The 16,303-nt window shown below is 41.4% G+C and overlaps 1 protein-coding gene across 1 annotated transcript; it reads right to left on the reverse strand.

Annotated features, from left to right (window-relative positions):
* Positions 1–7,965: 7,965 nt before the first annotated feature.
* On the reverse strand, positions 7,966–8,904 carry OR7D4 (olfactory receptor family 7 subfamily D member 4). Its single transcript, XM_004059950.5, has one exon. It carries the CDS (start codon positions 8,902–8,904, stop codon positions 7,966–7,968), a length of 939 nt encoding a protein of 312 aa, XP_004059998.4.
* Positions 8,905–16,303: the final 7,399 nt, after the last annotated feature.

The following is a 16,303-nucleotide window of genomic DNA, read 5'->3' on the forward strand; positions in this document are numbered from 1 at the left end:
AAAGTACTAAAAGTCTCTGAAATGCAGAAATAATGGTGTAAGCTGTCCTCTCTCTCTCCGCCTCGGCTGCCAAACAGGGAAGGGCCTCCTGTCCAGTGGACACGTGACTTGCGTGACCTTACCTATCATTGGAGATGGCTCACACTCCTTACCCTGCCCCCTTGTCTTGTATCCAAAAAATAACAGTGCAGCCAGGCATTTGGGCCACTACCGGTCTCCGCGCCTTGGTGGTGGTGGTCCCCCGGGCCCAGCTGTCTTTTCTTCTCTTTGTCTTGTGTCTTTATTTCTACAATCTCTTGTCTCCACACACGGGGAGAAAGACCCACAGACCCTGTAGGGCTGGTCCCTACATGTGAATATTGTTTCCATTGTTTTGTCTTTAATTGGAATGTGAAGGTATTCTGGAATTCTTTATTGCAAAAATTCATGGCTGAAACCAGTATACCTGGACAGCCTCCTTTAGTTTCTGAGCAATGACCCTGGTATCTAGGTGAAATCACAACCCTGTTTTTATATATAAGAAGTCCTTGCTTAAAGTCAATAGCATCTTGGAAACTGCAACCTTAAGGAAATGATGTACAGCAGGCCCTCAAGTAAAATTGTTTTGTTCAAAGTCCATTAGTTATACTGTTGATAAGGAAAAACACACGGTTTCATTATAAATCATTTCACTTAAATTCACAGTTTCCAAAAACATATTGAGGGTGTTAATTGAGGACTTACTGTATTTCAAATTTAAGTTAATTTTCACAGTTCGTGTGGAAATTATTTACATATTGCATCTGTAAAATCACTTTAAGCAGGCTATGTGTGACGAACTTCTTCACGAGTCCTCAACCTTGGCTTTTATTGACCTCACCTGGGGAGATTACAAATGATGATGGCTGGGCTCTCTTACCCAGAGATTTTGATTTACTTGAACCTGTGTGGGTCTGGGAGGTTTTAAAAGCACCAGTGATAGTTCAGACGATGAAGTTCTTCAAGGGATCAAGCTCAAATGGGTAAGGTACTAAAGAGCTGATTGCAGCACTAGACAATGTAATTTTCTTCAACTATCTTCTTCAAATTCATTATCCTTCAGCAATATACAGATTGTCATTATGCTGGGAATTTTTAGTAAGCACTTGGAATTTGTTGAAAATGTTGATTTATATACATATAGATTTTCTTTGGATTTCACTCTTGTGCGTACTGAAAGGGAAAATAGAAAAGGATAACACGGTAACAACATCCCTAAAACTTCACATGCTATAACTGATTTTTAAAAATTTGTTTAGTTTTCTTTCTTTTTTATGAAGTGTGGGGTAGATACACAAAGTTATACTATTCAGCCTTTAAGAAATGAAAGTGAGTCATTTGCAGCAACATGGATTTAAGTGAAATAAGCCAGGCATGAAAAGACAAATATGGCATGTTCCCACTCATACCTACGAGCTAAAAAAGTGAATCTTGTGAAGGTACAAGGTAGAATGGTAATTACTAGAGGCTGGTAAGGGAAGGAAGGAGTGGAGCATGAAAAGATGTTTACAGGGTACAAAAATGCAGTTAGATAGAAGAAATAAGTTCCAGCGTTTCCTAATACAGTAGGGGAATTCTAGTTAGTGGTAATTGATTGCATATTTCAAAGTAGCTAGGAGAGAAGATTTATATTGTTCTCATTATTCTGGTTTCTAAGCCATTGTCTTTCTGTTCCCTTCCCGCCTTTCTCTACTCAGCTCTTTCATGCTAGGTTGGGGCTCTTGAAGTTATTGCTCTGTTTTCCATCTGGTGTTCTTGTTACAGACTTTCATGAACACTAAATTTCACTACACTGAAAGTTCGGTATACTTCGCGACCACCTTCTAGTATACCCCTATGCCTGCGTCAGTGTTTAGAGGCTGCTGCCTTCAGTTACTGTCTCTGTTACCACATTGTGTCCTTTAGCCTTTGTCCTGCAGTAACAATCAAGCCAACTCCCTCTGTTCAATTCTCTTCATAATAAGTAGATTAGTTATTCAAAATAACTAGATTAGTTTCTATTATTTATTTATTATTTTTTTTTTTGAGATGGAGTCTCCCTCTGTCACCCAGGCTGGAGTGCAGTGGCGTGATCCCGACTCACTGCAACCTCCACCTCCCAGGTTCAAGCAATTCTCCTGACTCAGCCTCCCACGTAGCTAGGATTACAAGGACCGCCCACCATGCCCAGCTAATTTTTGTAATTTTAGTAAAGACGGGGTTTTGCCATGTTGGCCAGTCTCGTCTGGAACTTCCGACCTCAGGTGATCCACCAGCCTCGGCCTCCCAAAGTGCTGGGATTACAGGTGTGAGCCGCGTGCCCAGCCCTGGTTTCTATTCCTGACCTAACCTTGACTGAGGAACAAAAGTATGCTGGAGTTGTCTGCAAGGGGAATATTTTTAAAATGTGCTGATGAAATAAACCTGCTTTTAAAACATATGTCTTTGTGAAGAGAGTCCAACTGAAGTTTAAGTGGCAGGGCCCTATTTCCGGTTGCTGTGTGACTCTAATGATGTCTAGGGATTGTTAAATCACCAATTTCATCATAAATAATTTCAGGGTTTTCTTCTTTTACTTTACACTGAGCTACCAAAAGTCCATGTCACCAGCAAATATGAACTCTCCTTTATTTCACATAAATGATAGTCAAAGAATTTGATACGTGGGACATTAATGCTGCCTTTTTTTTTTTTTTTTTTTTTTGAGACAGAGTCTTGCTCTGTTGCCCAGGCTGGAATGCAATGGCGTGATCTTGGTTCACTGCAACCTCCGCCTCCTGGGCTCAAGTGATTCTCCTGCCTCAGCCTCCCAAGTAGCTGGGACTACAGGCACACACCACCATGCTCAGCTAATTTTTGTATTTTTAGTAGAGATGGGGTTTTGCCATGTTGTCCAGGCTGGTCTCGAACTCCTGACCTCAAGTGAGCCACCCACCTTGGCCTCCCAAAGTGCTAGGACTACAGGCGTGAGGCACCGTGCCTGGCCTAATGCTGCTTTTTGATGTCACATGGTGGACTCTCCCCACTGGTAATGCTTTGTTGTTGGCACTTTTATTTTAATATTTAGAAGAGTGCTATGATGGATTAATACCTTGTGATGGGAAGTGTTTGGATTGTTTGGATGGTTCACAGTAGCCAACCAAAAGCAATGTGACAAACTTCAATCGGGATAGAATATACAGATGGTACAAAAAATGTGGGATTTATGGACCCTTCATCAGTCATATATCGGGCTCTTAAACGTGGGACTTTTGATAACTCAAAGGTCCTTTCTGAACCCCATGTTCCTCAGCAGCAAATTAATTGCAGTAGTCTTTTCTTCCAAGGCCATGCAATGATTTTATATCATGGTGCCATTAACCAGTCAAATGTTAGTTTCCCTTGAAATGATAGCCCCTATTATTACATTGAGGAAGTTAATTTTAGGGCCTGGCATGGTGGCTCATGCCTGTAATCCCAGCACTTTGGGAGGCTGATTTGGCAGGAAAGTTTAAGGCAGGTGTTTGAGACCAGGCTTGGCTACATAGTGAGACCCTGTCACTACATTTGTTAAAAAAATGTAAAAGAAGTTAATTTTAAATGGGTATTCTCAGAATATAGAAGTAACTGGATATTACAAACTGTGACCTTGAGTATAAAACAAAACATTTATTTATTTATTTTTTTTTTTTAAGACAGAGTCTCGCTCTGTTGCCCAGGCTGGAGTGCAGTGGCACAATCTCATCTCACTGCAACCTCTGCCTCCCGGGTTCAAGCAATTCTCCTGCCTCAGCCTCTTGGGTAGCTGGGACTACAGGTGTATGCCACCATGCCCAGTTAATTTTTGCATTTTTATTAGAGACAGGGTTTCATCATATTGGTCAGGCTGATCCTGAACTCTTGATCTTGTGATCCGCCTGCCTCAATCTCCCAAAGTGCCGGGATTACAGGCATGAGCCACCGCGCCCAGGTAAAACAAAACATATTTCTATTGAACAAGTTCATCTGTAGAGATGTGATAATAACTAAGAGTCTGTTTGAGGAGACATATCAAATGTACTGATTAGAACACTATTTTTGCTAGTACCCAAACATTTTAAAAGCTCCCAACTCCCAGCATCTTCCGATCCAATCTACCTCTACATTCCTGTCATTTGATCGTTTGTGCCCTCATATTTACCTCAGTATTTATTGATACACTGATAAATAGCATCCTTTCTTCCACATTCAACTTGTTGGAATATATATTTACATTTATCATATCAGTCAATGACAAATATTGTTGAGTACCTCACCTCTGAGCCATGGGTGGAATGTGAAAGTTTATAAAGAACCATAATATCTGGCTGGGCATGGTGGCTCATACCTATAATCTCACCACTTTGGGAGGCTGAAGCAGGAGGGTCACTTGAGACCAGAAATTCAAGACCAGCCTAGGCAACATAGCAAGACTCCATCTCTACAAAAAAATAAAATAAAATAAATTACCTGGATATGGTGGCGCAGGAGGATTACTTGAGGCCAGGAATTCAAGGCTGCAGTGAGCTGTGACTGAGCTGCTTCACTGCAGCTTGGGCAACAGAGCAAGACATCTCAAAACAAAACAAAACAAAAACTCCATAACTTCCATACAACCTATTTTATCTACTTGAATAAAGACAGGCCAAAAGAAAGTACATTTCATTAAAGAATTTACTAGGTGATCACACACACACACACACACACACACACAACACACAACACAGAGTCTACACTAGGGGGTTCTCCGCCTGAAGTGAGATGAGCACTTTCTTGATGAGCAACAATCAGAAGCTGCTGGGAACACTTGCTGAATTTAGGTGCAGAATTGCAGCAGCTTATTGTGATGTTGGGCTGAGAGCTTGTGGCGAAGGAGAACCAGGGTGGCTTATTTTGTCTGAAGGTCCAGGAGAACATTGTTAAGTCTGTAGAAATATCCAGTGTAGAGGAGAGGACGACTTGTCCATGTGCCAGTTCTACAGCATGGAATTTTTCTGACAGTACAATGTCTTGAATGGTGAGGAACTCTACCGGAAGGCGGAGGGAAATCTCCATGGTCTTGGGTGCTTAGAGACCCACGTCCTGGTAGAAGGATAGGCCTGGCCTCTGTTGCTCTGTCCCTTGCTTCCCTGCACTCAGACAGAACTCAGCTGGCATATGTGAGCTGCCCCATGAGAGTCCCTTGTGGCAACAAACTGAGGGGCCTTAGGCCATCCTCCTGCAAGAACCTAAACCCTACACACAGCCATGTGAGTGAGCTTCACAGCAGATCCTCTCCAGTCAGTCCACAAGATGACTGCAACCCCGGCTGACATCTGATTGCAGTCTTGTTAGATATGGGGAAATGCTTAAGCAATATATAAAATTACCAAGTTAGGCTGCAAAGATCAGCAGTTTCTAACATGCCAACATAGATCAATCAGACAGAAAAAATTAAGGTCTTATCCAACTTAGCAAAAACATAAATTACCAATGCATAAAATCTCAAATTACAGGCAAGGAGTATAGAAAGTAAAATAGAAAATCCTCCTTAGAAACATAAATCTGAACTTCAAGACTGAAAGTAGTGGCCGGGTGTGGTGGGTCATGCCTGTAATCCCAGCACTTTGGGAGGCCGAGGCGGGTGGATCACGAGGTCAGGAGTTTGAGACCAGCCTGGCCAGCATGGTGAAACCCCATCTCTACTAAAAATACAAAAGATTAGCCAGGCATGGTGGCGTGCACCTGTAGTCCCAGCTACTCGGGAGGCTGAGGCAGGAGAATTGCTTGAACCCGGCAGATGGAGGTTGCAGTGAGCCAAGATCACGCCACTGTGCTCTAGCCTGGGCGACAGAGCAAGACTCCATCTCAAAAAAAAAAAAAAAAAAGTAGCAACATATTCTTCTCATGGAAGGCCTGCTTCTTCTTTATTTACATGGTTCATTCAATGGATTTGCAGATATGACTCCCATTTCATTTTAAAATTAAAAAAAAATCTGATGTGGTTTGTCACTGTCTCTGAAACTTGGTGGTGGGAACTCAGAGGACAGAAGAGGTTTTAATGAGAAGAGGAAGCCCTGTTCCTTCAATGGTCATTCACTTTTCTCCTCTTCTACTTTTATTTTTCTTTAAAAATGTTTTTAAAACATTTTTAATTTTTGTGCGTAGATAGTAGCTGTATATATTTATGGGGTAGATGAAACATTTTGATACAGGAATGCAATGTGAAATAACCACATCGTGGAGAATGAGGTATTTATCCCTCAACTATTTATCTTTAGAGTTACAAACAATGCAATTATACTTTCTAAGTTATTTTGTTGTATTTATTTTATTTTATTTTATGTTTTAGACATAGTCTTGCTCTGTCGCCCAGGCTGGAGTGCAGTGGCACAATCTCAGCTCACTGCAACCTCTGCCACCTGAGTTTTATTTCAAAGACAAATATTTATTGAAGGTATTTGAATAAACAGAAAATACTGGCTACCAAATTTGCAAGATGCAAATTAGGATTAGTATGCATTCCAAATCAGTGAAAAATGATAATATCTTTTGATACTATCAAAATGATAATATCTTTATGATATAGAATACAACAGCCCAGAAATCAAGAGTTGGAACAAGATTGGCCCTGCCTAACATCACCTGTAGTGAGACACCTAAGGGGTGTGTGCTCCCAGACTCCACGGCTCTGATTTCTGTGGGCTTATAGGGCTTATATTTCAAAGGGATAGCATGTCAGACTCATTCTGGCCAGTATATTACTATGAACCATTTGATCCAACCGGCTTTCAAATGTAGAGTCATAATTTGAAGTTGAAAATCACATTATCATTCTTGCTTTTGTGTTTGTTTTTGGTTTGAGACAGGGTCTTGCTCTGTCACCCAGGCTGGATTGCAGTGCCACGATCACAGCTCACTACAGCCTCAAACTCCTAGGCTCAAGTGATTCTCCTGCCTCAGCCCTCCAAGTAGCTGGGAAGACAGGTGTGAGCCACTGTGCCCCGATAATTTTATATCACTGTTTTTATGGAAAGTAGGATGGCAAAGTTAGACAGTGTGGGCAAAGTGTCAGATTGTTAGGATATACTCTACCTCCATCTCAGTCTCCTCCTTTGGGAAATGCAGTGAATGAGACAAAATTTCTCACGAAATGTTTTCAGGATTGAATAACATCATACATGTAAAGCAACAAGCACTGTCCTGATATTGTAAACATTTTATACGACTAATCTATGATTTTCATTTTATTTCCTATCCAGAGGACAAGAAAAAACTATACTAAGGTGAGGAACATCAACATTCAAAAGGATAATTTTTGAGGAAACCAGGTCAGCACTTGATATTGGGAGTGCCATACACATCAAATTAGAAGTCTCAGAAAGGGTGGTAAGAAAACTGATCAAAGATGGAACTTTTGGGAAACATCTAGGGAAGAAAAGTCAAAAAGGGCTTACAGAGGGAGTTTTTAGGAGAAGCTAACACAAAAACAAAAGCAAAATCATAGTTGTTTTGATTAAAAAAAAAGAAAAGAAAAGAAAGAAACACATTGGCCAGGCATGGTGGCTCACGCCTGTAATCCTAGCACTTTGGGAGGCTGAGGTGGGCAGATCGTGAGGTCAGGAGTTCCAGACCAGCGTGAACAATATGGTGAAACCCTGTCTCTACTAAAAATACAAAAATTAGCTGGGTGTGGTGGCACACATCTGTAATCTCAGCTACTTGAGAGGCTGAGGCAGGAGAACTGCTTCAACCTGGGAGGTGGAGTTTGCAGTGAGCCAAGATTGCACCACTGCACTCTAGCCTGGGTGACAGAGCCAGACTCTGTCTCAAAAACAATAACAATAACAACAACAAACAAACCAATAACAACAACCAAAAATCCCACATCAAGCACATTTTCTAAAAGAGAAAAAGAGCCGGATATTTAAACCCACCACATTTGCCTTAGGGGTACGCAGTGTGTCCTCTTAGTTCTGAGGCCCTGATTTGTCATGGACAAGAGTCAGCCCTGCTGAGGAGTCTTTCCAGGGCCCCCTTCACATCCTTGTTCCTCAGGCTGTAGATGAAGGGGTTCAGCATGGGGGTGACCATGGCGTACATCACTGAGGCCATGGAGCTGCTCTGGGAAGAATGGGTCACAGCAGAACTCAGATAGACCCCAAGTCCTGTTCCATAGAACAAGGAGACCACACAGAGGTGAGATCCACAGGTGGAAAAGGCTTTGTACTTGCCCTTGGTGGAGGACGTTCTCATTAAGGAGGAGACAATCTGAGAGTAGGAGAAGAGGATCCCAGCTACAGGAAACACACCCAGCAGTGCCGTGGCCACATACAAGACAATGTTATTGAGGAGGGTGTTAGAGCAGGCCACCTTGAGGACCTGAGCCGGTTCACAGAAGAAATGCGGAATCTCAGTGCCTGTGGAGAAGGTCAACCTCTTCATCAGTAGAACATGAACCAGCGAGAACCAGAAAATGATGAACCAAGATGCCAGAACCAGGAGGCCACAGAGGCAGGGGTTCATGATGACCGTGTAGTGCAGGGGGTGGCAGATGGCCACAAACCGGTCATAGGCCATCACAGCCAGTAGGAAAGTATCCATTCCAGCAAACATCATTAAAAAATACACCTGAGTGAGGCACCCCATGTAGGAGATGTCTTTGATCCGTGCCTGGATGTTCACTAGCATCTTGGGGACTGTGGTGGAGATGAAACAGATGTCCACAAAGGACAGGTTGGAGAGGAAGAAGTACATGGGGGTGTGGAGGTGGGAGTCAGAGCTGACAGCCAGGATGATGAGCAGGTTCCCTAGCACTGTGACCAGGTACATGGACAGGAACAGCCCAAAGAGGACGGGCTGCAGTTCAGGATCATCTGAGAATCCCAGGAGGAGAAATTTTGATAGTTCTGTAAGGTTTTCTGCTTCCATGTAGCTGTTGTGTCTACTGGGGAAGGAGGAAAAAACAACATTTAATGAACAGCAAGTGGCAGCTCAGCTTGTCATCACTTTACAATATCACCTTTTGATGGACATTTGTCACCCTTCCTGGAGTCCTTACAAAGACAATGAATCTCTCAGGAAGTGGTATCTATTTTTATTCTATTTGTGTAGAGTTATCCAGCCATTCTTTAATTTTTAGAAATCTCTCTCTTTGGCCGGGCACGGTGGCTCACGCCTGTAATCCCAGCACTTTGGGAGGACAAGGTGGGCAGATCACGAGGTCAAGAGATCGAGACCATCCTGGCCAATATGGTGAAACCCTGTCTCTACTAAATATACAAAAATCAGCTGGGCGTCGTGGAGTGCGCCTGTAATCCCAGCTACTAAGGAGGCTGAGGCAGGCAAATCGCATGAACCTGGGAGGCGGAGGTTGCAGTGAGCCAAGATCATGGCACTGCACTCCAGCCTGGTGACAAAGTGAGACTCTGCCTCGGGAAAAAAAAAAAAAAAAAAAAAAAAAAAAATCTCTTTTTTTCATTTACTCACCAGTTTTAATTCCCCCATTTGTATCTATGAACTTAAACCAATTTCTTCTTTGGTGTGAATCTTCCAAAATAATTAAAGGTATGTCATGTCTTTTCCTTGATAATCCCCATGCTTCCTTCATTCTAATAGATGTACAATAGTTATTAAGTTGTGGATTTTCAACCCAAACAGCCTTTATTCTGTGATCCAGTGCTTGGAAGTGATGCGACAGTTAACTCTCAGGGCTTTCTTCCTTCCTTAAAATTAAATTATTGATATTACTTTCTTATTGAGGTTTAAAAATGCCATATGCACAGTAGGAATATCAACAAATGATAGCTATCATTACTGCTACTATTACTATTAATCTTATTCATATTTTCCTTTTATGATAATTACTTAGATGTATAACTCTTCCAAGGTACAGCATAGAGCTGTGATTTGGAAAATATTTTCTGAAATCAGACTTTTTAGAATAAAATTCTGATCCATGCATTAGTCTGTTTTCACTCTGCTGATAAAGACATACCTGAGACTGGGCAATTTACAACAGAAAGATGTTTAATGGACTTACAGTTCCACGTGGCTGGGGAAGTCTCATAATCATGGTGGAAGGCAAGGAGGAGCAAGTCACATCTTACATGGATGGTGGCAGGCAAAGAGAGACAGCTTGTGCAAGGAAACTCCCCCTTATAGAACCGTAAGATCTCATGAGACTTACTATCTCAAGAACAGCACGGGAAAGACCTGTCTCCATGATTCAATTTCCTCCCACTGGGTCCCTCCCATTACACATGGGAATTCAAGATGAGATCTGCCACCCCCTGCACCCCACAGTCATCGTGAACTCCTGCCTCTGTGGCCTCCTGGTTCTGGCATCTTGATTTATCATTTTCTGGGTCTCCCTGGTTCATGTTCTTCTGATGAAGAGGTTGACCTTCTCTACAGGCACTGAAATTCCACATTTCTTCTGTGACCTGCCTCTGGTTCACTGTGTAGGGACACAGCCAAACTATATGAATCTACCAACTTACTACTGTATACCATTGAGAAAGTTATTTGAACTGTCTTAGCTGCAGCTACCTCACCTCCATAGTAGGATAGTAAATATTCCCTATGTGGGAATATTGAAGAGTGAAATTAAATGAGATTATCCATGTCATTTGTATACTATGATTTCTGTGTCATACAATGGATATTTCATACATATGAACTTTTGTTCTTTTGCTTTTTTGTTGAGACAGTCTCACTCTGTTGACCAGGCTGGAGTGCAGTGGTGCAATGTTGGCTCACTGCAACCTCTACCTCCTGGGTTCAAGTGATTCTTGTGCCTCAGCCTCCCAAGTAGCTGGGACCACAGGCATGCACCACCATGCCCAGCTAATTTTTCTATTTTTAGTAGAGATGGGGTTTCACCATGTTGGCCAGGTTGGTTTTGAACTCCTGGGCTCAAGTGATCCACCCACCTTGGCCTCCCAATGTGCTGAGATTACAGGTGTGAGCCACTGTGCCCAGCCTGAACTTTTGTTTTTAACATTACAATAAGTCTGTCTTTCATGGCTATCATTTATCAATATCAATATCCCCCTTACATGGGGCAGCCATCAAGGATGGAATTCTGATCACTATGAATACAACAGGTCTGTTACATCTTGTGACCACCACACAGGACTCTCAACTCATGAAGATCCCTATGCTTCCCTGCTCCGAAGAATGTCTGCCCAGTGAATTCCTCCAAGAAGTAACAAAAGCCTGTGGACTACATACACAAGATGAGAAAAGAAAGGGACACAGCCATTAGGATCAAAGACAAGGCCTGCGAGAATGTGTGCTTGTGTACACATGCAGTTGAGTGGGAATGTTGGATTAATATCAGGGCAATGAATTGCCAAGAAATGAGACTGATAAGTTTGATATAAAAATTTAAAAATTTCTGTAAATCAAATCATCCTAAAAAACCAAAGGGCAACGTTGAGGTTTGAAAAAAAAGTTTGCATTTTTCATGATGGAAAAAAATTTGTTACTATTTATGCCTAGAGAATGTTGATTAATTAAAGATGGAAAAATAATCACTGAAGACCAACTTTAGTCCTGGAAAGTGGATAGAAGAGGCTTCTCTGAGATAGGAAAATTTGGGCTGAGAGAGGAAGAATGGATCATTGGTTTGTTTGTTTGTTTGTTTGTTTGGAGACGAGTCTCGATCTGTTGCCCAGGCTGGAGTATAGTGGTGCTATCTCTGTTCACTGCAACCTCTGCCTCCCAGGTTCAAGCGATTCTCCTGTCTCAGCCTCCTGAGTAGCTGGGATTACAGGTGTGTACCTCTACGCTCAGCTAATTTTTGTATTTTTAGTACAGACAGGGTTTCACCTTGTTGGCCAGGCTGGTCTCGAACTACTGACCTCAAGTGATCTGCCCACCTCAGCCTCCCAAAATGCTGGTATTACAGACATGAGCTACTGCACCTGGCCGGATCATTGTTAATTAGTGGAAGTAAGGAAAGGAAAGGGTAAATCTTCTAGGCTGACAGAAGAGAATTCGAGATTGTCCCATGGGTCATTGAGCTTGTAAAGGAAGGGATTTGAGAGGCCATTGAGATGGGGAGCAGGGAATGAAAGTGGGATATGTATTTGATGACTAGAAATAGAATATCCTATATTCTTCCTCCTTGTCCCTTTCACATTGGTCAACTTATATTTAGTTTTAGACAGTGGTTGCGATTGTTTTGTCTCATCATTTGTTTAACAAGGATTTACATGGTGCCCAACACATTACTGATTCTGAGCAAGTACAAATTGAAATGTTCTATAAAGACTGAGACCAAAGCATCAACTGTAACACAAAATAGAAATCTTCAAGTTTAAGACATGTTTGAATATAGACATAAATTTAATAGTACAGTAAATAACATACATTCATATCTCTTTTAAAATAATGATAAATGAAGTAGTAATACCAGCTCTAACAATGGAAGCAGGTTTAATGTAAGAATGTCTGCATAATTCATCACAAAAACAGGTCAGTAAAGAGAAATCATAAACAAAATCACAATAGAAAAAATGCATTTGAAAAAGATTATCAACCAGGGCAGATCCTCTCAATAAAGGAAGAAACCAAGGACAATTGCTTAACCCAATAAACAATGGTTGTTTTAATACCACAGGCAACAAGATATGCTATGTTAAAACAGTAAGGGGTTTAAATTCCTGGACACACCAAAGGCCATCTACTACAATTTCAATCTTTTGACATTTTGGTGAACATGCAAAGGGATTTTTTTTCTTTTTTGGGACATAGTCTCACTTTGTCACCTGGGCTGGAGTGCGGGGTGCAGTCTCAGCTTACTGCAACCTCTGCCTCCTGGGTTCAAGCAATTATCCCATCTCAGTCTCCCGAGTAACTGGGATTGCACGTGTAAGCTAAGGTGTCAGGCTTTCTTTTTTTGTTATTGTTTAGTAGAGACAGGGTTTTGCCATGTTAGCCAGGCCGGTCTCAAAGTCCTGGCCTCAAGTGATCTGCCCACCTCGGCCTCCCAAAGTGCTGGGATTATAGACGTGAGCCACTACGTTCAGCCAAGGGATTTTTAATATGAGAAAAAAAATTGGACTGCATGTTGAATGTCGGAAATAATTGTATTATTTGTATATGATATCACGGATACTAAGTTGAAATAGCAACAACATAACAGCTAGTAAGTGCTGTAAATAAGTCACCATCTCCACCACACCAACCCTACCCCCAATCCCCAGACCACTCTGGGTCTGGTAATCAATAATCTGCCAGGAAAAATATAGAACATAATAGAAAAATCCAATCACATTAGGAACACATAGACAATACCTTGAGCATAGTAGATCTTCCGTGAGTAGTTAATGAATAAGTAACTGGATGTACGAAATTCAACAGGAGACTAAAGTTTATAGGAAAGAGTGCAGGAGAGTTAGAGACTGTTCGGAAAATAACTTATTAAAGACGGGCCCTGGATTCCAGGGAGTGAGAACAGAAGGTGGGAGACACTGGTTTCTGTGAAAACTAAAGTACCATCAAAGTACAGGGACTTCACCTTCATAGACTCAATAAGTATGGGACTTTCCAGGCTCATTACTGTGAAGGCTAGTACTTATTCTCTCTCCTCTTTTCCTTCTTACCCCACCAGCCCTCACTGGGTCACACTAACTCTGATGGTTATCACTGAAGTTTTCTCTTCTACACGATCTGTTCCTAGGAAGCCGTACTGGGTTTTTCCAAAGGCTGGGAGCAGAGAATTACAGGTGAGGATGTTTAAACAGGGGCATGTTTAAAGTTTCCAGTGTCTCAAGAGTTGAATTCTCAGAGCACCTTATTAAATAAATTGTTCTATTTTCTTTCCACTCTCCAAAGAGTTCGGCTCCCTTTGAGTAGTAAGAAGATGATAGAATGGAAATTTTTCAGTTAATTTTGTGATGAAATAGGCAGTGGTAGGTCATGATGGATTTATTTCCCCCAAGAAGAAATTCTTTCTTTGGTTTAATTTGAAAGTCACAAGTTTTCCCCTAAGGAAAGGTTAATTTCTGCAAGGAACTAAACTCAAGAATCATCTCCAAGCGATGTGACTCCCTTGAAGAGTCTTTGGAGATTTTATGGATCCCTCGGTGTTGAAAATTTATGGAAACAAAAATGTCTTTTCTTTTTAAATTTTTTTTCAAATTATTTTTATATATTTTTTTAAATTATAGAATTATATGTATGTATCATGTACAACTTGATATTTGGAAATATATATACATTGTGGACATTCAATGTATCTAATTAACATATGCATTATCTCACAGAGTTGTTATCCTGGTGAGAACACTTAATATCCACTCTCTTAGCATTTTCAAAGAATATCATATATCATCATTAACTAAAGTCATCCTGCTGTACAATAGATCTCTTGAATTTACTTATCTTATATAACTGTAATTTTGTATTCTTTTACTAACGTCTCCACAACACCAACACTACTCCTCATCCCCAAACCACTCTGGGTCTGGTAACCAATATTCTACTTCTTTGAAATCTATATTCTATTTCTTTGAGATCATCTTCGTTAGATTCACATATGAGTGAGATCATGTGATATTTGTCTTTCTGTGCCTCCCTTATTTCACTTAACACAGTGTTCTCTGAGTTCATCCATGTTGCAAATGACAGGATTTCCTTGTGTTTTATGGATGAATCATATTCCATTGTGTATATATACCACATTTTCTTTATCCATTCATGTATTTGCAGACAACTAGGTTGATTTTGTGTCTTGGCTACTGTGAATAATGCTCCAATAAACATGGTAGTGCAGATATCCCTTCCACACACTGACTTAGTTTCTCATTGATATATACCCAGTAGTGGACTGCTGGATCATATGGTAGTCCTATTTTTAAGTTTTTGAGGAACCTCCATACTCTTTTCCATAATGGTTGTACTAATTTACATTCCTACCAACAGTGTAGAAGGGTTTCCATTTCTTCATATCCTGGCCAGCACTTACTATCTTTTGTCTTTTTAGTAATAGCCATTTGAGATGAAGTGAGGTGATACCTCATTGTGGTTTTCATTTGCATTTCCCTGATGATTAGTGAAGTTAAACCTTTTAAAAATGTATGTTGGGCCGGGCGCAGTGGCTCACGCCTGTAATCCCGGCACTTTGGGAGGCCTAGACGGGCGGATCACAGGGTCAGGCGATCGAGACCATCCTGGCTAACGGTGAAACCCCGTCCCTCCTAAAAATACAAAAAATTAGCCGGGCGTGGTGGCGGGCGCCTGTAGTCCCAGCTACTCCGGAAGCTGAGGCAGGAGAATGACTTGAACCCGGGAGGGGGAGCTTGCAGTGAGCCGAGATCGCGCCACTGCATTCCAGCCTGGGTGACAGAGCAAGACTCGTCTCAAGAAAAAAAAAATGTATGTTGTCCATCTGTGTGTCTTCTTTTGACAAATGTCTTTCAGGTCTTTTGCCCTTTTTTTTTTTTTTTTGAGACGGAGTCTCGCTCCGTCGTCCAGGCTGGAGTGCAGTGGCGCGATCTCGGCTCACTGCAAGCTCCGCCTCCCGGGTTTACGCCATTCTCCTGCCTCAGCCTCCCGAGTAGCTGGGATTACAGGCGCCCGCCACCACGCCTGGCTAATTTTTTGTATTTTTAGTAGAGACGGGGTTTCACCGTGTTAGCCAGGGTGGTCTCGATCTCCTGACCCCGTGATCTGCTCTCCTCTGCCTCTCAAAGTGCTGGGATTACAGGCGTGAGCCACCGCGCCAGGCTGTCTTTTGCCCATTTTAAAATTGGGTCGTTTTCTTCCTATTGAGTTGTTTGGGCTTCTTACGTATTTTGGAATATTAGCCCCATATCAGATGTCTAGTTTGCAAATATTTTCCTCCATTCTGTAGTTTGTCTCTTCACTGTATTGTTTCCTTTGCTGTGTGGAGGTTTTTAGTTTAATGTAATTCCATTTGTCTATTGCTTTTGTTGTCTGTGCTTCAGCAGTCATATCCAAAAAAATCACTGCTCAGACCAATGTCATGAGGTTTTCCTCTTTTGTTATTTTCTAGCTTTTCTATTTTAGGTTTTACATTTAAGACTTTAATCCATTTTGAATGGATTTTTGTATATAGTGTGAAGTAAATACCTAATTTCATTCTTCTCTGCGTGGATATCCAGTTTTCCCAACACCATTTATTAAAGAGACTGTCCTTTCCCCATTGTGAGTCTTTGGCACCTTTGTTGAAAATCAGTTGGCTATAAATACATGGATTTATTTCTGTGGTTGATATTTTGTTCAGTTGGTCTATGTATCTAGTTTTATGCCAGCACCATGCTGTTTTGGATATTACAGCTTTGTCAAATAGTTTCAA

This window comes from Gorilla gorilla, chromosome 20, assembly GCF_029281585.2.
Source record: "Gorilla gorilla gorilla isolate KB3781 chromosome 20, NHGRI_mGorGor1-v2.1_pri, whole genome shotgun sequence".
Lineage (NCBI taxonomy): Eukaryota > Metazoa > Chordata > Mammalia > Primates > Hominidae > Gorilla > Gorilla gorilla.

Coding starts and splice junctions, on each gene's coding strand:
- OR7D4 (XM_004059950.5), bottom strand. CDS start 8,904: ATGGAAGCAGAAAACCTTACAGAACTATCAAAATTTCTCCTCCTGGGA.